The 21,965-nt window shown below is 34.6% G+C and overlaps 3 protein-coding genes across 4 annotated transcripts in view; all 3 read right to left on the reverse strand.

Moving 5' to 3' along the window:
- Positions 1–2: 2 nt before the first annotated feature.
- Positions 3–1,579, reverse strand: LOC120343130 (2-amino-3-carboxymuconate-6-semialdehyde decarboxylase-like). Its single transcript, XM_039412247.2, has one exon. It carries the CDS (start codon positions 1,450–1,452, stop codon positions 439–441), a length of 1,014 nt encoding a protein of 337 aa, XP_039268181.2. The 5' UTR covers positions 1,453–1,579; the 3' UTR covers positions 3–438.
- Positions 1,580–1,870: 291 nt separating this feature from the next.
- Positions 1,871–3,488, reverse strand: LOC120343129 (angio-associated migratory cell protein-like). Its single transcript, XM_039412246.2, has one exon. It carries the CDS (start codon positions 3,407–3,409, stop codon positions 2,171–2,173), a length of 1,239 nt encoding a protein of 412 aa, XP_039268180.2. The 5' UTR covers positions 3,410–3,488; the 3' UTR covers positions 1,871–2,170.
- Positions 3,489–7,495: 4,007 nt separating this feature from the next.
- The window catches only part of LOC120342504 (transcriptional activator GLI3-like), a 33,361-nt gene continuing 18,891 nt past the window's right edge, over positions 7,496–21,965 (reverse strand). For both annotated transcript variants that reach the window (XM_039411356.2, XM_039411357.2), the window contains 19 exons: positions 20,770–20,860; positions 19,169–19,278; positions 17,400–17,549; positions 16,814–16,978; positions 16,568–16,744; positions 16,311–16,421; positions 15,537–15,735; positions 14,708–14,953; positions 14,148–14,377; positions 13,652–13,742; positions 13,372–13,522; positions 12,729–13,014; positions 12,322–12,495; positions 11,637–11,952; positions 10,776–11,320; positions 10,615–10,698; positions 10,088–10,154; positions 9,745–9,852; positions 7,496–9,077 (listed from right to left, as the gene is read on the reverse strand). In XM_039411356.2, coding sequence (XP_039267290.2) covers positions 8,884–9,077; positions 9,745–9,852; positions 10,088–10,154; positions 10,615–10,698; positions 10,776–11,320; positions 11,637–11,952; positions 12,322–12,495; positions 12,729–13,014; positions 13,372–13,522; positions 13,652–13,742; positions 14,148–14,377; positions 14,708–14,953; positions 15,537–15,735; positions 16,311–16,421; positions 16,568–16,744; positions 16,814–16,978; positions 17,400–17,549; positions 19,169–19,278; positions 20,770–20,860 — 3,495 coding nt within the window. In that variant the 3' untranslated portion in view covers positions 7,496–8,883. The remainder of the gene's footprint in view (positions 9,078–9,744; positions 9,853–10,087; positions 10,155–10,614; positions 10,699–10,775; positions 11,321–11,636; positions 11,953–12,321; positions 12,496–12,728; positions 13,015–13,371; positions 13,523–13,651; positions 13,743–14,147; positions 14,378–14,707; positions 14,954–15,536; positions 15,736–16,310; positions 16,422–16,567; positions 16,745–16,813; positions 16,979–17,399; positions 17,550–19,168; positions 19,279–20,769; positions 20,861–21,965) is intronic.

Below are 21,965 nucleotides of genomic sequence, written 5' to 3' on the forward strand. Positions count from 1 at the left end.
AATCTAGATACACATGAGATAAAGAGAATCAATGTTAGTGTAATCTTCAGCTAAGAAAGCAAGAAACTAGACGATTTCACAATGAATTTTTGGCATCTTATCTTGACAGCTATGACCGAATAAACGATTAGAACAATAAAAACAAAACAATACATGATTTTTTCACGCTGTCACCTTACCAGTACTATATACTACACAAAATTTTTTGAAATGAAAATTAATTGCACAAGGTACGAAATATTCATTAATTCATTGCATACGAAAAAGCTTATTGAAGAAATCACTATTAAAAATATTGCAATGCGAAATAAAAATGGACAAATACAAAAAAATTTCACCACTAGACTAGACACAAGCACAGACCATATCCAAAATCCGACCATAATAGATTATACCAATTAAGTTTACACCAATGAGCAAAATACTGGCCTAAAGACTTTAAACATAATCTTTTTCATTCAAGTTCAAGAATCTGAGTGCATTCCTAAACAGCACCTTTTCCTTTGTCTCAGAATTTAAAGATTTCGTTGATTCAATCAATTTACCAGGGTGATGTTCCCCCAGGGGAAAAGGATAATCTGAGCCAAGAATTACATTATCCTCACCCATAACATCCAATAAAAACTTTAAAGCATTAGCATCATGTACAAGACTATCTGTAAAAATATTCCCAATGTATTTACGCGGTCCAAATTTATTTTCTGTTGCACAGAGATCTGGTCTTACATTGAAACCATGTTCAATCCTTCCTAATGTATATGGAAATGACCCGCCCCCATGACCAAAACATATTTTCAACTTGGGAAAGTCTTCGAGAACGCCACCAAATAAAATACACTGTATTGCGAGTGTTGTTTCCGCGGGCATTCCCACAAGCCACGGCAACCAGTATTTCTTATACCTGCCACCAAGTTGCATGTCCCAAGGATGAACAAATATAGCAGCATCTAATTCCTCTGCCTTTTTCCAAAATGGTCTTAATTCTTGAGCATCCAGATTCCAGTCATTAATATGAGATCCAATTTCAAATCCACTAAATTTCAGATCTTTCATGCATCTTTCCATTTCACCAAGCGCCAGTTCAGGTGCTTGCATAGGCAATGTGCCTAGAGCAGCAAAACGCTTTGGATATTGTTTAACGGTACTAGCTAAATCATCATTGATTATTTTTGAAAAATCCAAGGTATGTTCTGGTTTGGCCCAGTAATTGAACATCACAGGAACAGTGGATAGTGCCTGAACTGTAACACCCGTAGCATCCATGTCTTTCATTCGTTCCTCGGCTGACCAACAATTTGCATTGATTACTCTAAATAACTCGTCATCTTTCAACATCTTTGCTGTCTTACCATCACATGTATGTTGAAGCTGAATAAAGCCTCCATACCCATATCTATCTTTCAAATTCGGCCAATCTTTTGGAAGTATATGGTTATGTATATCAATTTTCATTTTGAATGCACTTGTATTCACGTTATTTTATTGAATAGTACTAAAACAAAAAAGTTCATTATATTTATTATAGATAGCAATTTGATTAGGTAAACACCATGATAAAACTGTTTTCAAAAATAGTTGAAAATATTAATTACGGTACATAATTACACATTACTTTAAATTCAAAATATCCGATAAACACTTGTAAAAGCCCCATTGTTTTAGCCAAAGCAACACCAATTGCAGCAGATAATTGTACTTAATTTAACACATCATTGCAACTAAAGTTAGCAACTAGAGGACATCTGACATTCAAACCAAATATGTGTTCATTATAATGTTTCAAAGGTTACCAAATAAAATACCAATCTAAACAATTCTCATTTATAATTTTGGGCATTGACACGTGCTCTATAAATAAATACAACATAATAAATTTAAGACATCTACATCAACAATACTACACTGAAATTATTTTTTCCAAGGTGATTTCTGCCTCTTATAGTTGTAAGGTATTTGTAAAAAAATAGAGGAAAGTTTGGAAGTAAATTATACTTTCCAAATTTGGAAATAAGTGATTATGGTAACCGTCTTTGAATATAAATTGATTTTTAAAACTTCTCTATTAAAAGTGAAATATTTTAGTAAACATTCACGATTATTATTTCTCTCAAAATATTATTCATTTTTGCATATGAACTTAATGTTTCCTAATCTTATCATTGCTTAAATTTTACTTTGCTTTGAACACCCTCACAGTTCCATCTTCAGAAGAAGAAATTAATTTTTCACCATTAGGTGAGATTTTAATATCATAAATATGTCCTTTGTGACCAGTAAATGTATCGATGAGTTGACCAGTTCGTGCATCCCATGATCTGCACTTGTTATCTAAACAACCAGTATATACAACAAAGCCACCTCGACTTGATGGTTCCCAACATAATTTTGTGACGCCTTGTTCGTGTTTACAAGAATGCCTTAATAGTCCAGTTTTATAATCCCATATATGAAGAAACCCATTCAAACATCCTGTAGCTAATAGATGTAATTTTGGAGAAAATGCAACGCATTCAACACTTTCAATATCGCTTTCTTCATCAATATTTTCCTTGTTTTCAGTTTTATTATTATTACAATTATAAGTAGCTGAAACTTTTCCTGTACTTGTGCTACTCAATTTACATGTTCCATCTACTGAAGCAGTGCCGATTAGAGTTCCATCTGCGCTGATGTTAAGGTCTGATATTCCAGCGGTATGCGCATCTTTACCCTTGGTGTTAAAAATAATATTTGTTGTTTTTAAATCTATTCCTTTCACAGTGCCATCCCCGTATCCAATCACAGCTGTTTTACCATCTGGTAAAAAACAACCAGATGTGGTCGATACACCATGGCTGGCAAACGTTTTACAATTATCTTTAGGAATTTGCCACATCCAACATTGACCATCATTTGTACCAGCTAAAAGTATTGGAGCGACGGGATGCCATTTAATCCACTCCAAATCGGAAGTTTCAAATTTCCATATTGAAGATTTAGATGCGATACTCCAAACTTGTATCACACCACTCATATCTCCTGTAGCAAGAAGTGACGAATCTGCATTAAATTGAGCACAAGTTACACTGTCTTTATGGTCAACACACGTAAATAAAATTTCACCAGCGTCCAACGTCCATACATATGCAATTTCATCTTCACCACCGCTAACCACAATAGAACTGCTTTTATCTACATCAACAACAAAAACTGGCTCGTTATGTTTTTTGAATATCACCACACATTTTTCATCAATATTTTCCTCACTGTCATCATTATCATCGTCGTCATAATCAACGTCCGCATCATAATCATCTAGGGTTGTCTCTTCGATTCCATCCGCAAGAACTTCTTCATTGTTGTCTCCTAATGTTACTTCTTCAAGTACATCCTCAGCATATATAATGTCATCATTATTGTCATCATCCATATTCTGATATTATTAAAAATGAAGAATGAATTTACGTAAAATTCGCTGCTACCCTAGGCCCTAAAAAGTAGAAAAAATAACATGTAATAACGTATCATCCTATCATGACTTCATTTTTATCGAATACCATATTGCTCAGAAGTTTATGAAAGGTACTAAATATCAGCACCTGCAGACGAAGCCTAATACTCTAATCCTATATGCAAAAATTCATGCTAACACAGGAATAGCCTAGATCAGTAAAAATGTGAACTTGGACACATTGAACATTCAAATGCTGATTAATATTATTTTACCTATGCATCTGAAATGGTTAGTAATTTCAAAATTTATCAGTGCACTTTCAATTTTTACCAAGCTTTGCTTTATATTCATTCCTGGGAGCTCCCAAAGTATGTGCACCAAGATGGCGCATAACCTGAATCTAACCTGGTACACATACTATGCTCAGGTTGTGCACCATCTTGGTGCACATACTTCGGAAGCACCCATTCCTGTTTCTTATCACCTTTGACGTCAGACGGTCAGAATGTGCCAAACCAACTACCAAAAAGTGATAAATATTAAGAACTGGTAAAATGCACAATTTTTCAAATATTCGTATTGGTGTGCAAGTGCTGGCAAGATATATACATGTGATCACATGGTTTGAAACTTATCTTGGGTCTGTAGATGTTGTCTGATGTAAGTAGCAACATATTATTGACAATGATCTTGAAGCTACTACTGGCAGTCTAAAAAATTATTTCTCTGTACTCTTGTATGAATGAGTTTATTTTGACTCTATAATAATTATACATGTGTGACAGAAGATAAATCTGTATGTTAAAAAAAATACTGAAATAATTGATGGAAACAAATACAGAAATATGTCAAATCTGATTATAGAATCAGAAGACAAAAAATACCTCATGCAGACATGTTAGTAAATTACAAAAGTAAGGTCTAAAAACATGCAAAATTTAGGTCGAAAATAAAAATGATGAACCATTGGATCTTCATTAAAGGACTACAAATGTTGGGGTTTTCAAGCAAAATACAAACAAATGGTCAACTCAGAGTCAGAACAATCAAATTTTGGTATCAGCTTGTATGCGTGTTCTGGTGTTTGTTTGTTTTGTTGTGTTTATTTTGCATTCTTTTTAATCACATGTAAGTATTGCCCAAATGTGTTTATTTGGCTGAAAAGCATGTGTCTGACACACCATCAACTTTATTGTCATTTTTTTAAACTTGTATGTGTGACTCACTTTTTCCCATCAAACGCCCGAGGAGCCCTTTACTGCTGCTCATCGAGTCTGTTTATTATTTATAAATATATTATTTGTGTTACTTTTGGTGAAAGAGCACGTGTATTGCGCTTATAACAGTATAAACTTTATTCATACGTTTTGCTCGTTTTTCGGGCATTTATGTTATATGTTTTGTTTGTTTCATCGAGTTGTGTGTTTTCAGAATGCCGAAATAAATTGTATTTTATATAATAAAATAAGAAAAACAGGATAAACCGAAGAAAAATTACATAGTAAGGAAAAAACAAAAAATGAATAAATAAATAAGAATCACTTGTCATACCAGCATACCGTACGGTAGTTACTGTCATATTACTGTATTAATATTTTTAACAGTCGCCAAATATCAGATATGATTTGGTAAACAAGAGCGTACAATGAAAAAAATAATTAACGTTATTGAAAAGATATCGCCAACTGATAATGATTGGAGTCGAATGCCAAATTGTCATTGTTACTAACCATATTCTGATATTAAATTAAAACACTGCCAAACTATTTGAGCCTCCGTTTATGCCGCCAGACAGCCAGACTTTAGGCAGCAAAGTAACTATATTCACTTAGTTAGGCAGAACCAGGGCTGCCACTTTTGCCTGACTAAAAACATCTAGATTGACCCCAAAAATCATCTAGAAAATACATTTCAGCATTTAGATTTAAAGTCAATAAATTTAATGAAAGTAAACGAAACAAGAGCATATAGCGTTTATTATATTACAGTAGGCTATTACATGATATATTATTCAACAGCACTTAAATAACTTTATAATTTTAAAATCAATTTAGATTTAATGTCAATAAATTTAATGAAAGTAAACGAAACAAGAGCATATAGAGTTTATTATATTACAGTATTACAGTATTACATGATATATTATTCAACAGCACTTAAATAACTTTATAATTTTAAAATCCTGGAGTAAGCAACTTGAACTACACAAAGTATTCTCACCAATCTGCCACTTGGCAACAATCAGACAATACGGTACCGGTACCGTACGGTACAAAGCACCGACTCATCGGACCAGAGTTGTTCTTTCTATTTAATTAAAAAGTCACTTGTTCCAAACCTGTTTAATTCGTTATTCGAATAATTTAATTACATATGGAACCGGTAGATAATTACAATATAGGCCCAAATGAGTTTTATCAATCCTACATCAATAAATTTAATTTACTTCTAAGTAATGAAATAATATTCATTCCCATATTACAGTATTCTGGTATTATACACACCCCTTTTTTCATTTCCAACTGGATCGTTGAAAAAAAATAAATATAGATTTTATAGCTAACATCTAGACTCAAATTTTACATCTAGATCTCGAAAAAAACACATAGATCTAGGCTAGCTATAAAACATCTAAGTTAGAGTCTGAGAGTGGCAGAACCTTTAAAGTAAAATACGGTACCGGTACCTACGACGATTTCCCGCCGCTTCACATGGCGCAAAAAAGTGCTGCGAGCTGTCCGATTCGGTTACCCGGATTTTCAGACGGATTTTCTTCATCTCTAATTTAAAATAGCGCCTGGTGTGGTAGTAAGCGTCTGAGACGATTCTTTGAATTTGACAGTCACCAACTAATTGAAGAAACTTCGGTAAATAAACAAGAATGCAAACCTAAATAAATTAACATGTATATTGACAGCGGTCATTACTCAAAGCGTTTTTTACCTGGTCCTATCGGGTATTTGGAGATAGTACCCAAACATTCTTTCCAGATGTATCGACTCGATGGTGAAGAAAACCGCACGTGACCAGTGGTTTCGTGGACCATCGTACACCGACGAAAACTCCACTTGGTACATATTGTTGGGCACACGTTTGCCAAACCACACGAACAAAACAAAAAAGTCATCATACAGTTAGGTTTAGGAATGACTTGACTTTTTACAAAAGATACTTTTACAAAAAGTATCTCACGTGAACACTGGTTGGCTACTTACTACTTCTTCGCTGTCCAAGTTTGCGCGGCTAAAAGTATCAAACTTAACTATTGAGTTCTCCCAACATATATATGCCACATACAAGTAGCCTGCCGAAAGGCGACTTACGTACTTGTCATCCACTACATTGAGTTTATTGACTACTTTCTCCCCTCCAATAATTATGGGAATCATATCCAATTAATTACACATCTACACATTGTTTCACTCAAGTAGTTTTCGGCTGAAATCTATTTCTAGTTCAAATTACCAAAGAGGTTGTCACACAGGAGGCAGTGATTGGACCCATGTTAAGCATTAGACGTTTATGTTAGTCTATACTAGAGATCTACCAATATCACTTGTGTCGCCGATATCAACGAAAAACGCCGATAATGATATTTTAAATTGCCGATATGGATAATATGTAATTATTGTCAACCTAGGGTTAATTTATTCTATGTCTTAGGTGACAATTTGAATAACAGATATTTCAGTACATGAAAAATCGATATTTATGATTCAGATGCATAAATGGCGTCTCGCAAGGCTCACTTCTGCCGTTCTTTGAAATACTTGATTTAATTGCATGGTAAATTGTCGATACCCGATACCCATATATCTACTAGTCTATACCAGTTGAGAAAAACAATTAGTAACAGTGACGACGCTGGCCATCTGCATCTGGCCAAATTGTAATTTTCCACTTGCGAGTAAGCTAATTCTTCTACCAATAAGCAAAATTATTATGTAAATGGGGTCACATTTGTCTCTGAGAAATAATGTATATTTACGCATGAATCTAACAATCTTTATTCGTTTATGTCTAAAGTAGACCGAAGTGTCTAAACTCTAACGTTTGCAAGCCAATTCATACCAAATCGGAAATTGTGTTGATGGCTTTATTCAGTGGCAGTACAAAAGACAGAAGTTAGAAACAAATAATATTACGAAAATAATACAATATATACAGCAGCAGAAAACAATGAAACTTATGACACAGGCCTAAAATTTGTCAAAAAGGGCAAAAATTCATAGCCTTCAATAAAATAGTAAACATGAACATCGAGATAAAAATGTCGAGATATCTATATAGAGTGTGGGTTTTCAATATTGCAACGGACACAATATCACTACCCAGTTCCATTATACCAATTTCAATTACCATATCATTGCGCATGTAACAAACTGATAAAAATAGGATTTTGTCTCTGCAATATCATTTAAACAATATGCTTAAATTTCACAAATGAAGGCAAGTCATTCATTTCAGACGATAAAGTGAAAATAACAAGGACTTTAAAAAGTATAGAACTGACAGGTAAATCAAAGGATGTATTATAACTAAAAATTGGCAGGCGGAAAATTCATGAGAACTTAAATGTTTGATTGAGTATTGTCAAAAATATAGTTTGGCAGTGACAATATGAAGTAACATAAAAAGAAGTGACAGCAGCGGTTCCGTTAACTGGAATGAAAATTAAAACGTACCAACTACGCATTCTATTTTATATGAAAAAGCAGCTCAGAGAAAAGAATTCATTAATTAAACAAAAAGTTTTTGTAAAGCTGTAACATGAACAATAAGCAGTGCAGTGATCGGGAAAGTAGCAATGTCACATACAATGTACTGGACAAAAAGAGTTATATTTGGTACAATATATTTTAATGTTGGCCCTTTTAAACGCTAATCGTGATTCGCAAACTATGAAATTTCATTTAAAGAATTTATGATATCACTCGGCATGAATCCAATCGATATATTACTTTTTCGGAACTGCCTGAACCATGAATACAGTGGCTTTTAACCTTCGGACAGTAAGTCTCAAATTAGCTTTATTATTTATACCGAAAGACTTCTTCTAACAAATTATGCAAATCATGAGACATAGTTGTATATTAAGATTCCTAGCTATAGCTATAACAATGCCGGGAATAATCATAACATATTTGATAAACATTTATATAAATTACCTTTGAAATGTAAGAAAGACCGGTAAGATTGAACAATTGACCATACAAATTTCACTAGGAAACCCTATTCAGAAAAACAAGGTTAGTATTTATGATTGCTTCCTTACTTTGACAATTGTTTAGGCACATACTCACCCGATCATTACATCTGCGTTTAAAAAACTTTAAAAATTGTAAGGTTAAAATGGATTAAATATCAGGTCCTGTTAAGTAGAATGTTGAAATATTTCCGGAAGTGCGTGAGAGTAAGCCATTGAGACAACTTTCAGAAAAATAATTATTTTATTGTGGCATCATCTGAAGAAATTTATTTTCTTCATTTAACGTACTCAGCATAGAACTCATGCTGTTTAATGCCATATTTGCTGATGGATTCATATCCCAACATTCGTTAACAACTGCAGCTAATCCCATCTGTTCATTTACTTCTTGTTGCTGGAGCGATGTAGTGTAGGGCTTCTCTAACAGAGGAGTTACTATGGGAACAAGAAAAATAAATGGCTGGTTAACAAAAGTTTTTATCCACTAAAGGGCTAACGTATAAAATATGCAATGCATTAATTATAAATATATATTAGGATAAGTAGGTTTAACTATTTGAAAGAATAAGATAATATTTGTATGTTTTTATTTTTACACCCACTTATATACCTAGTGGGTAGATTCAGGTTCGCGCGAACCCGTTCTTAGAATGTCGTGTGATATCAGCGAACCTGTTCTTTATTTTTATTTCCGACGTTAGAAGACCGAAGCAAATTGGTACCGTGTACCGCAGCTGACGACTAGCGTTATACTTGACGTTTTAGAAATTATGTATTAGATTACGTAAAGCGTGTCATGTCAATGTAGCTTACGTAATGACGTACATATATTTTTTGAAATTAGGGAACCCGTTACTAATGAGCTTGACACAAAAGAGAACCCGTTCTTAATACTGCACATCAATGTATATAAAATTCTACCTATTATATATAACCCTACATTTAGGTTCTCACCCGAAACCACTAGCAAATTCAGGCCGCTTAATTAAATGTAACCCCGACAAAAACGTATGAGTACATTTTATACATTTGCTGTAATATTCAGATACAAATAAAACTTAATGAATGCTTGCACAAATCGTGAAACTTCATTGCATCTCACCTATTCTTGTTGATAACCCAGACATCAGAGGTAAAGTAACATCTGTATTTGTTCCACTCATGGCATCAAAATTATCATCTGCATTGTCAGGTTTCTTTAGAGCGGATTCTATTTTTCAAACATATAACAATAAAATTGTATAATCAAATGATAAATTCACAGTTCAAACGACAAATACAGCTTTTAACTACTAACAAAATTGAGCATGATTCTAAATATTTGGTATGCTTTAAATGCAGTAAGTCATTTCTCACAATAATTCTGATAAACAATAAATAATTTTGAATAATATAAAATAGTTCCATTTCTATACTGTGAATATCGACAAGATTACATATCATACCAATGTATTCGTCTCCCTCGTCAGGTCCCGTTGTACTGTCAGCTGGCATTTTCATGTAGTTGCGACCCTGTTCAACAATGGGATGAATATTATAAATTTGAAGTATCGGTCTAATTAGACAGTGATATATTGTATGCAGATCACATGGCTGTGGGGACGGAGTCTAATTTTCCAAAGTATCGGAGTCGGCAGTCGGAGTCGAAAATTCAAATTCCCGGATGCGGAAGTCGGATTCGAAACTTCTGACTTCCAATAATGATAGTACAAGTTAAAATTTTCTTCAGAAACTTGAAATGCATCAAGTTTACAGTATAATAACCGAGACTTGAATACACAGAGTTTTTTTTAATAAAATGTGAATTTTCGGGATCGAGGGTATACTTTAAAACGTAACGAACAAATCCTCCACATGGGCGGTAATACTTTTAAAGCCAACGCGCGCTAACCACTGGTAACTGATACATTGCATACCGAAAGCGTTTGCTATTGCTTCGATTAACTATACCGTTTTAATTTTGCATTATTACCTTATTTGTGTCATCGAAACTTCCCGATATATGCAAAGCTGGAATGCTATCAATAAATTCTTGTTGAAGAAAAGCGTCAGGTATCTAAACAAATAATTCTGCATTAATATAATACTAAATTCAACCACGTACATATCCCACTGAAATAATATCCCACTTACTTCTGCGTCCGGTGTGCAATTGATTCGTCCAGGGTACTGGTTTTCAGCTGATGACGTGGACTGATTTCTTTGATTTGGATTTCTCATTCGTGACATTCTAAATCTATTTATCAGGGAAGCGTCGCTGTTGGCACCGGATGCCGGCGGCCTCGGCGTGATGCCTTCTAGTGCAAACGGCGCCATTTGTGCTCGGGAATCATAACCGTTTGGATTTTGGTAATAATTCTGAGATGATTGAGAATAATTTGCTTGTGGCGGGGTAGGGTTTGGATACGAGGAAAGCGTATTTCCGTCGCTACTTTGTGGCAACGGCATTTGTCTATATGGTGCCACGTCTTGAGGTCCGTAAGGAATCATTGTGCCGTCATTGAAATTATGATAAGGTTGAAGAATTTGTTGGTCGGGATACCCGTGTTGTTGATACGCATTGTTTCTTTGCATGTTGTTAGATTGTTGTTGTTGTTGTTGTTGTTGCTGCTGTTGTTGTTGTTGTTGTAAGTACATTTGCTTTTGTTGTGGATTCATCATAGCAGGGTTCATGTTACCTGAATGATAACGTTATGGTAGAATTGCCGATCAAGTTTAAATGCGTGACTTATACTCTATTTGAGCCTAACATGATTTTATTTTTTCACTTCAAATAGCACAGTCTTTAAATTAGCATCCAAATTTTATTAACATAAGAAATCAATATTATCTTGTTTGAGTACTCTTTTGGCCAAGGCTACATTGGTTTATCTTGTGAAACAAGATAAGTGAAACAAAAGATAGGCAGTTTGTAGCCCAATCCGCATAACACAGACGCAATTGAAGATCGCACCGCTTTCAGATCATATCTGTCTTATTATATATTATTCATACCTGCTTGATGTTCATTTTGCATCATGTCGGACATCATGTCGGCATTCAAATTTTCTTGCAGTAAGTTTTCATTTACTCCACCAGGCGGCATCATATTATTATTATTTTGAACATGTCTCAACAAATGTTGTCTGTGCGAATGATTGGGATTGAATTGATTCATGGATCCGTCGACTGGTACTTGTCGATGTTGACCATGCATTGGCTGATTGGTATATTCTCCTGCGTTGTTCAGTGCTAAGTTACTTCCATTACTTTGGTATCCACTTTCGCTACTAAAGAAACTGCCATTACTGTCAGAACGTTGCCTTCCGACCTACAACGTAAATGATTAGATTTAGAGAGTTGAATATCTTTGTGAATGTGAGCGATTCCAAAATCTCACAAATCGACAGGTTGTACGAAACTGAACATAAACAACATATCAAATATCAAACCAGAAAAGACGTCAAGACATTAAGTGTGGGGCAATGTTGGTCTACACCTGAAAGTACCAGAGTTCGAATACAGAACCAACAAGAAGATTAGGTTCTAGTTCGCGGTTTTTCACAGCTCCGAGGTATTTTAACAATCCGTAATTAGTATTTCCGTATACTTCTCAGACGTGAAAACGTTGACAAATTACGGCTGATATCAATTTTTGACACATCAACTGAATTCGAAAAAACTGAAATGAAATTTGCACCTGTAAATTTCCTGCAGACAGAAAGTTATTATATCCCAAGTTAGGTTGCATTCCCATATTTCCAAGGTTATTCGGGTTCCCTTGATTTTGATGATTTCTGATTCCAGGTAACGGATTTACATTATTCCAACTATAATAACGCTGAACGTTCGGCAGACGATTCGGATCCATTTGCTAAAACGGAGAAATTGTAAAATGTGAAGGCGATACAAACATGTAAAGGACTTCCGAATCCCGACATACAATGACATCAAACTTTCATCAAAGTTTAATATGAATTTTACTATAGTGAACGGCAAAGCTTCATTTTTATTTTCTGTTTCAATTTGCCAGCCACCCATTTAAAAAGCAGCCGACACAACCTGTTGTCAATTAGTGTTAAAAAAAATTTTGCTGAAAACTCTAACCTGAGAGGGTGTTCTTACTGGATCACTTGCTCTTCTGTTACCATTGCTTGGTATATCGTGAGGCAGTGGCGTTCGCGTTGCTCTGTGGTATGGCATTTCACTTCGTCTTCGATTTGGTAACATAGCGGCGGCATTACTGCCATGATGTGGAGGCGGGATTACACTAGGTGGACCCATAGTGACATGTGCCCCGTTAGTGCCGTATCCAGGGTTGGTCATCGATGTAGGAACGTTTGATGGATTGGACAGCGTTCCGTTAGCACGCGCAATGGCATCTTCTTGCAGCCTGTTACAGTGGAGTTTTGGTCAAGAATCATTATGAGTAGTCTATAGTAGTATTGGAGAGGCTTAGGACATTGTCACGATCCAGACTAGAGTCACCATTTATCAAAGACTCAAGTAATTTAAATGAAGTGACTCGTACACAACTAATCGCCAGAGAGACATAACTCAGTGATTGACTCGGCTAAGGATTCAACTCGAGATTCGGGTGATCCATGACTCGACTTGACTTGCAACTCTAGATTTAGGGACTTCTACTCTACACTGATTATTGACTATTGATTTGGTCTATATTGACTTTCAATCGTGTAAGTACGAAAGCGTACTAAAATTAGGCCTTTATGTATATTATCTTTCTTACCATTTTCCCAGTTGACTCCTTGAATATGTGTCTCTATCAAGCGGTGTAGGAGGAGGTTTTCCTGTTACTTCATTAAATTTTGAAGTCAAACGATGAAGAGTATATGGATTCAGAGATGGTAACGTAGGCGAAGACGCAGAACCTCCGTGACCTAAAACATGGTAAATATGATATATATAATAAGAAGAAAATATTCTCGGGATCTAACGCTAGTCATGTAACCCTAGGTTTTAGAAGTTTACCAGCTGCTTATTTATTTTTATTTACTGAGTAGATGTACCTGGAGCGACTGATATCCCACTTGATTTTCTTGAAGAACCCAGTGATATGGGATCATACGACCCCGCAACTGGTAAGTGATGAGAAGACGCCTGCAACACATAACACAATACATTATTACAATTCGGATTTCGCAATAAACTAGATGATTTCGAAATCACTTATAAACATCCCTCATTTTGAATTAGTAAAAATAATGATGTTTTCCATAGCACATATTCTTCGTTTACTTGCGTAATATTTCATATTCAGAAAAATGTCAACAGTGACAAAAAGCTGCTACAGACTAGACTAGGCGATATTATCTACCAGTAGGCCTACTTTTAAATTACAGGTGGTTGAATAATTTAAATCAAAATTATCGTTATGAAGACGAAAATCAGTTTTTAAGCGTCAACTTCGAAAAACATTCTTTAAATAAGAATAAAAAGTTTTGCATTGGTAAAGTATATGAAGAATTTTTCTGTGCTAAGGGTCGGGCAAACATCCATACACACCTGACTAGACCGCCTGCTTGTATTCGATATTCCGGATGGTTTCCTGCTTGGGTGACCAGAGCTGGTTCCACTATCTCTACGATCATGTCCTAGCATTGCTACTTGACGATATAAAGGAGAAATCCCCCCTTGCATTTTTGCGTGAGGATTTGACTTGTTGTAAGATTTAGGAGTGTTTTTTGGACTTGCCAAAGTTGTTGATGACACTTCATCCGTACCACCTCCATTGCCTGGTGAACAGAGAACAAAAATTATAACGCCGGTACAATGAAATATTAAATGAATTTTTTTGTTTATATAATTTGCGGCTTTATATTGTAGTTCATCAGTCATCACCACACGCGAGAAATTACAGCAAATTGTTCGACGAATGGATAGAATTTACCGAAAACACAAAAATTTCAATTATAGTAAATCATAAAAAAACACTTTTTAGTTTTCGAATTCTGTTTAAACCTAATATTCCCACCAAACAAAATAGGCACTCAGAAATACACAGAAAAAGTTTGGAATAAATTATACAATTTGAGTTTAAATAAATAAGATTCAAGCAAACATACTGTTTATACTTTTCGGTGAATAATGTGGGTATGGAGAATTCCCAGATCCCTTCTCTGTTTTCGTTGTTGGTAGAGAAGGCAGCAAGTAATCTCCCAATACATCAGGTCCCAATGATGACAAACTTCCTCCTGCATTGCCTAATGAGAGACTTTGCATTTTCTGGTTTACCATTCTAGGTATGATGTTCTGTCGAAGTGAGGTTCTCCTTCTAGACTGTAAACCGACGCCTCCACCTGACGTTGAGTCTAAATGGAATATTTATTAAAACACATGGTGAAATATTAAGAATTAGAGAGCAATGCTGAAATATATAGACACGAAGGTTGCGCATCGGTACCAGTGCTGTAACGACTAAGGGTATCGAGAGGACAAGATCGGCGGACAAGCAATTAGGAGGCGTCGAGTAATACGGAATGAAGAAAAAGTGTTCCCCTCCAACTAATATAAAACTCCATCTAAATATCCAACTTTTGTTGAAATATTAGGTACAATAAGACTCATGTAATGACTGAGGGCAACGTTTTTTCTGTAAAGATTGGCGGACAACCAATTAGAAAGCGTCAGGTAATGGGAAATAAAGGAAAAGTGTTCCCCTTTAAACTAAAATAAGTCTCCCACTAAAAATCTAACTTTAATGAAATATTGGGTCCAATAAGGGAAATTCGATGAAAAGTAATAGCTCAATAGCGACCTCTGCCATCTTCAAGTATTGGAAATTTAAAATCAATTGGACCGATAGTTGCAGATAAAGACGACTTTTTGTCAACAACAAACAAAAACAACAAAATAAAAAACAAAATTAAAAGTGTCAATCTCAATAGTACTAACCTGGCAACGGGTTTTCATCAACAACAATATCTCCATCACTATCATGATCATGACCGTGTCCTGCGTTTAGTTCTACTCCGGAATCATTATTATTATGTTGTATATTAGCGTGAGGTGAATGCTGTGGAGTTGTCGACATGTCGGATCCAGAAGTACAAGTAGATTGATTGCTTCTGGGATTGATGTTTCCTGGCGTGTTCTGAATAGTCATAGGCAAATTTTTCCAAGTTTTATAAAAAATAAAATACAAAACAAAAACAAATACGATAAACAAAGCGAACGCAAAGTTTCACTGGGAAGGGAGAGCCGTGACAAACTGAACATGAGGTTCTTTTATCTAATTAAAAATTGAAAGATTAGGGATTTCAGTTTTTTTGAAGCACTGTTGTCATTGGTGCGTATGATATAAAAATCAGCATATTTAAAGCATTTAATACATATTTGGGGCTTAGTCATAAGTTGTTTTTCAAGGGGTGGTTGATTGGACATCCTATCCGTATTTGAATTGAATATACAGGTGACCTTCATAAAATAGAGCCCAGATATTTCTAATTACTTCTACGAAAAAGAAAATTATTTAACACTCAAACTTTTGTTTGTGTATGTTTGTACCCAAAAGTTTTTGAAATCTAGGTCGCCTGGGTTCTGTTGTTTCGGGGTCACCCGTTGAGTATAAAATTGTAACACACATATCATTGAGGAGTTAAGAAAAAAATAAAGAATTTGTTACGTTCCGGGGATTAGTTGTAAAATATTGCTAATATATTTTCTTACCGCATCATGTGGACTTTGATGATTTCGAGGTGACGTAGGGTTACAACTTCTACTGGTCGATGTATTATTGTTTTCATCTTTTTGATTTCGTGGTTTTCCACCATCCGATTCCTACATGACAAAAATTTGAGTTGATTGATTATTTTATGTTATTGGAAAACGGAAAACATACCAAGTTTCATGTATAACTTAGTACACAAAATATCAACTTAATTTTAATGACTTCGTTTGAAATGATTAGTCGTCACAATATATACCTGTTTAATTGTTCGGTCGTCCGAGTCTGGCTTTTTCGACTCCTCTTTCTTTCTTTCAGCTCTCATTCGTTTGGTTACATGAGCTTCAGGTCCGTGCACAGTTTTTACGTGTTTACGCAAAGAGCTTGGGTCGGTGTAACGTTTGGTGCAATTCAATTCACGACAAACATACGGTTTCTGAAAAAAAAAACATACTTTCAAAATTTTAAAAAAGGAACAAAGAGGAAACACAAAATTAGACATTACCTCATTTGAATGTGTCCTATTTTGATGTTTTGCTCTATCAGACGCGTTGCTGAATGCTTTTGTACATCCCGGAAATTCACAAACATAGGGTTTCTCTCCAGTGTGGGATCTCAAATGTGTCTTCAAATTTTCCAATCGCGAGTAAGCCTTTGTGCATCCTTCAAACTGCGAGAAAAAACATAAAAGAAATGCTTGTCTGTTACGTTATAGAAACTTACGCAATATCAAAAACGGACTATTCAAGCAATATTTTGATAGAAATTTATATGAGCAAAACGCTGCTAAATTATTTTTTTTTTCCCTAAAGAATTAAAAACAGAAACAGTGCGACCAGAATTTGCATATATCTTGTAAAGTTATAAGTATCCAATTATTTTAGAGTCTGATGTGAATATTTTTAGTAATGTCTTGAGAAATATGGATTCTAACATGAAAACAAAACATATAATTGACAATTAAAAAAGATTTTGTAAATTATAACACAAAAATAAAAGAATTAGCAAATACGCTTTTTTGGACTGTCGTCGTCTAATTTCTCGTAGTGGAATGAAAAATTCGTTTAAATAATCAAATAAAAAAATCGTACAGAACATTTATGCGGCTTTTCTCCTGTGTGTCTTCTCATATGAACCACCAGCATATACTGAGCCTTGAATGGTTTTTGATCTCTTGCACAATCTCTCCATCGACAAACAAATTCCTTCTTTTCACCGTGTATGTGATCATTGTTAATGTGCTATAAAAAAATAAAGATGTTGTCTAATTATAGAAACGATATAACAAAAAAGACGTACATTTAGTGTTCAAAAATATATATTACAAATAAAGGGAGAAATGCAATTTTTTTTTGTACTCGTTCTTTGGGTTTCGACTTATTTTAACGGTAATGCTTTGTCACTCATTTATTCAAAATGCTAAAAATCACTTTATTAAAGTAACAATGCATTCAACAAATGCACATTTTCAAATCACGTGAGACTATTTCCGGCTTTACACCTGGCAAGAAGTTTAATCAGCACTTTAACTTTAAGTCAAATTCTTTAGTATGTGCCCTAGGATCAAATTACTTAAACATTAATCCGAACTTGAACTATAGAACTAAATAGGTAAAATAAATCTCGAAATAATCTCTGCCATGATAGGATGAAGGATAAACCAGCCCAAATGAGTATTGCCAAGTTCAAAATCCTATTTCCCACGGGGTTTAGTATATTTGGCAAGAACAAAGTGACCCCGTGACGCAATAAAAAGATTGCCGCGCATTTCGACGCAAGTCTGAAAAACCTTTAAAATGGTGGCGCGAACCAGAATGACCTTTCAACCCTAGAAAGATGATATTACAATTTTGTGGTCGCGTTTATAAAACACAAAAGGTGACAGGGATTGAGAATTTTTTAAATTACAAGCTGCAATGCTGGTATCAATATAAAAAATCGCAGGTGTTTGACTTGCGAATTTGAAAAACAATGAAAACTTTTGAATGGTAACTTTTTGCAACGCAATTCTTTGAATTCTCTCAGTATCAAAATAAGAATTTTCGTCGTAAAGTATTTTCAAGTTTGCGTTGATTTTTCAAATTTTAACTAGGTACAAAATTTATTTACTACCTTAATCGAAAAAGCAATAGCAACTAACAAACTAGCATAATCTGGCGTCCGTTTAACGCAAAACATTGGAAAATACTAAAATTGCTTCACAGGCTAAAGATCTCGGGGCAAGTGATGCCCACCACCAAGCCAAGGATTTAATATTAAGTAATGTCAAGACGAAACGATTATGGTCGTTCCAAGAAACGTACCAACTCACTCCACGCGTAGAATACATCAATATCAAGACAATATGGATGATAGTTTACATGACCACGGGTAAAACTTCGTTGGTTAATAAAAAGTTACCCTATCATGGTTAATGCATTACTGTAATAAACCACAATTACTAAAAGTGTCAAACGGTTCTTAACTTCTCAGTCAGAAAATTAGACAGAGTGCATAATTGTGGTTGCCAGATTTCTCCCATGTATTATGCCTCAATTTCTGATAAGATTACGAGGGGAATATAACATTTAAAAGCAATTCATCACTTCCGAAGCACTAAACACTTTTAAGAAAAGTGTATGTTTCTATCATTTTATATTGTAAGGTCCAGGCCAAACAATGCCTGCAATGCGTGAAATTTTTTTTTTTTGCATTTTCCACCTACACAGTTCATGCACAAAAAAATGTAGCTATATTGTGAAAAGTCTCTTAAAAGGATTTTTATCAATATTATACACTCTGCCATATACGAACAAGCGTAATTCAATCACGTGAGATTTATAGCGCGTAATGTTATCTGGTTTTTAAGTGGATTACTTACATGCACTAGTTGTTCTTGCGTGTCGAATTCTCGCAGACAATTTTCCCATCCGCAGTTTGTCTCGTATACGGTTTCCGATTCATCTGCGTTACGTTGAGGGTTATTGCCACCTAAACGAAGATACAAAATTCAGTTTATAGCAATATAGCACTGACCCATACGTGATTTATTAATACGTAATGCTTGATTGACCAAATACCTAAAATGCTTTTTCTGTTTATTCTTCTAATCTTACAGAACAATGATAGGTTATGCATAAAGAAGTGAGCGACTGGAGTATAGCGACTGAACGGTGGTTATAAAATGTCCTAATTTCAAGTAAAATCATTTTTTTGTGGAAAATTATTTGAGCAGTTTATCGATTTTTTATGATTCCCACGTAATAAATTAACCCAAACCATTTGACAAACGCTGCGTCTATGGCATGCTAACGCTAAATTGTATCACCAAATACTATTAGTTTTTCGCGAAAAATATTTGCATGCAAATTGCAAACGGATCTCAATCGCAATCGTCATTCAAAATTCCTAGTTAATTAAAACGAAAGTTAAAAATTCCCGAAATATATTGGCAACGAAAACTCTTGAGATAACCTGGCGTCCTGGCGGTTGGGACAATGACACATACCAAATAAAAATATGGATAAGTGAAATAATTGGTATATGAGATTGTTCAAAACTTTTGATTTTTATGGATATGTTCAGTCATTTTTTTGTCTTGAAAATAGCTCCAGTCAAGCCATGTTTACGTAGAAAAGATGACGTAAGAACTTCATATTTGGCATATTAGAACGTTAAATTAATTTACATTATAAACTGATTTATATTAAATTTTATGCGCATGAATTTATTCACACAATTCCTCAAATTGACAGACAATATTACTTCAACGAGTGCCAAAATGTCACGGCATTTTGTTTTACAAAAGCTTATAAGGCGTTGTTACAATTCAATAGGAAATAAAAATAAACTTACGACAAAGAGGTCAAGTCCAAATACAATGTACTAAATGCCTTGGAGCGATACATATCAAAACAATTATTGCGTTACTTGATATTACAAACAGAGAAAATTTTAAACGTACGACACGTAGAAACGCACAAATTTTTTAAAAATTTGGATTCCTCGCATGTACTTGCGTTAGGGTTTGAAGTGTATTTCGTTATCTGGTATTTGAATCGATTCGATTGTGCAACTTTACAATATACGAATATTTGGCAACACAATCTTCTGTGTACGTAATGACCTATGAGAGGGGTCAGTTGGGGTTTGCTCCGCTAAAGCACGTTAATTAGTACCGGTGTAGAAACGCAAAGTAGGGTCATCTCATCCCTACATAACTATAGTACCTTCTCACCTAGTAGTGGATTTTTGTACACAAGCGTTCATTTATAAAATCAAGCGTGTTCTCCGTACTAGATATGTGAACGTGTGGCGTTTCAAAGATATGGGCAAACAACTTGAAATAAAAACAGTAAAATTACGTTTTATTCAAATGTTTTCTAACAGCACAGATTCTATTATGTTATCACGTTTCGTCAAAATGTCATCATTTGTCAAACAAGACACTGTTTTGTCTTGAAAATCACATACATCTCATACCGTGATATATCCTGTTAGCAGCTGTCACCGCTGGACTTCTGGGTTCGGTTTTAATCATTCCGTGACCATATTGTGTTTGCTGTTGTTCCGCCTGTAACAATCATTATCAACAAATAATATTGAAACTGAAGATGGGAACGAAATAGACAGAATCGGTACAAATGGATAAAAGAAATATTAACAATTGAAAGTAGCCTACATTGGAATTCTGAATTATGGACGACTAAAGAACTCAAGAAAAAGCTTTTTGAAATGGGCGCGATGGCCTAGCGGAAAAAGCGTTAGACTCCAATGTGTTGGGATTGCAGGCTACTCAACAGTGATTCAATTCTCATGCCCACCACCTCACATTGCCTAATCGCGGAAAATCCGGTGGTTTCAAAATATAAAGTAGCTTTTTGCATATCGCTTCTTCAATATTCTCGGGATTAAAAAACCGTGTTTTTGAAATTGACAGTGAGCCAGCCACACAAGCGTTATCAGTTATTTTGTTGGAAACCCAAATACTTTGACCATTTGTCAGCGACAAACAGTTTGCTAAACCAAAGTGCGTCGAAACGGACAATACTTTTTTTTATTGTTTGAATACATCACTGAATCGGTCCAGTTGGTGCAGTCAGAACATACAGATACTTTTACGAAAATGGATACGACCTAAAGTGGAATCTAGTGATACTCAGAAAGTAAACCTCCATACGGATATGCATATGAAATGAAAAAACGAGACAATTTCACCAATGCCTAACATGTTTCTGATTCACTTTGAAGGTCTTTACACACAACTGCTCTGGTATTTAGCAATTTTTAACGTAGATTGCTACATTGCGTTACCATATCAAGGCAGATAGTGATCAAAAATCCTGGCTATGTAAATTAAAACCACACATCACTTACAGGTACAAGTCACTAGGAATTTATTTGAAAAATGTAAAAAAATGACATAAATACAGATAGAATGTCCATCATATTTTATCATTAAATTTATTGCCACAATCCATGAACACCATAATAAGCATATATTCAACAATTTTCAATTGAATAAATGGTCTTGATAGGCACTATCACAAATATATTCCTATAACATTTTGTATGACCAAAGTCAGACTTGATCAGATTAACATAATCAAATATTTTATGTAAGTTGACGAAAATTAAATATGATTATTTTTAAAACAATTTTCTGATTTTTGATTGAA

The sequence above is a fragment of the Styela clava genome, chromosome 3 (genome assembly GCF_964204865.1).
Source record: "Styela clava chromosome 3, kaStyClav1.hap1.2, whole genome shotgun sequence".
Lineage (NCBI taxonomy): Eukaryota > Metazoa > Chordata > Ascidiacea > Stolidobranchia > Styelidae > Styela > Styela clava.

Bases quoted from the DNA above. Each gene is read 5' to 3' on its own strand.
- LOC120343129 (XM_039412246.2), bottom strand. From the start codon at position 3,409: ATGGATGATGACAATAATGATGACATTATATATGCTGAGGATGTACTT.
- LOC120343130 (XM_039412247.2), bottom strand. From the start codon at position 1,452: ATGAAAATTGATATACATAACCATATACTTCCAAAAGATTGGCCGAAT.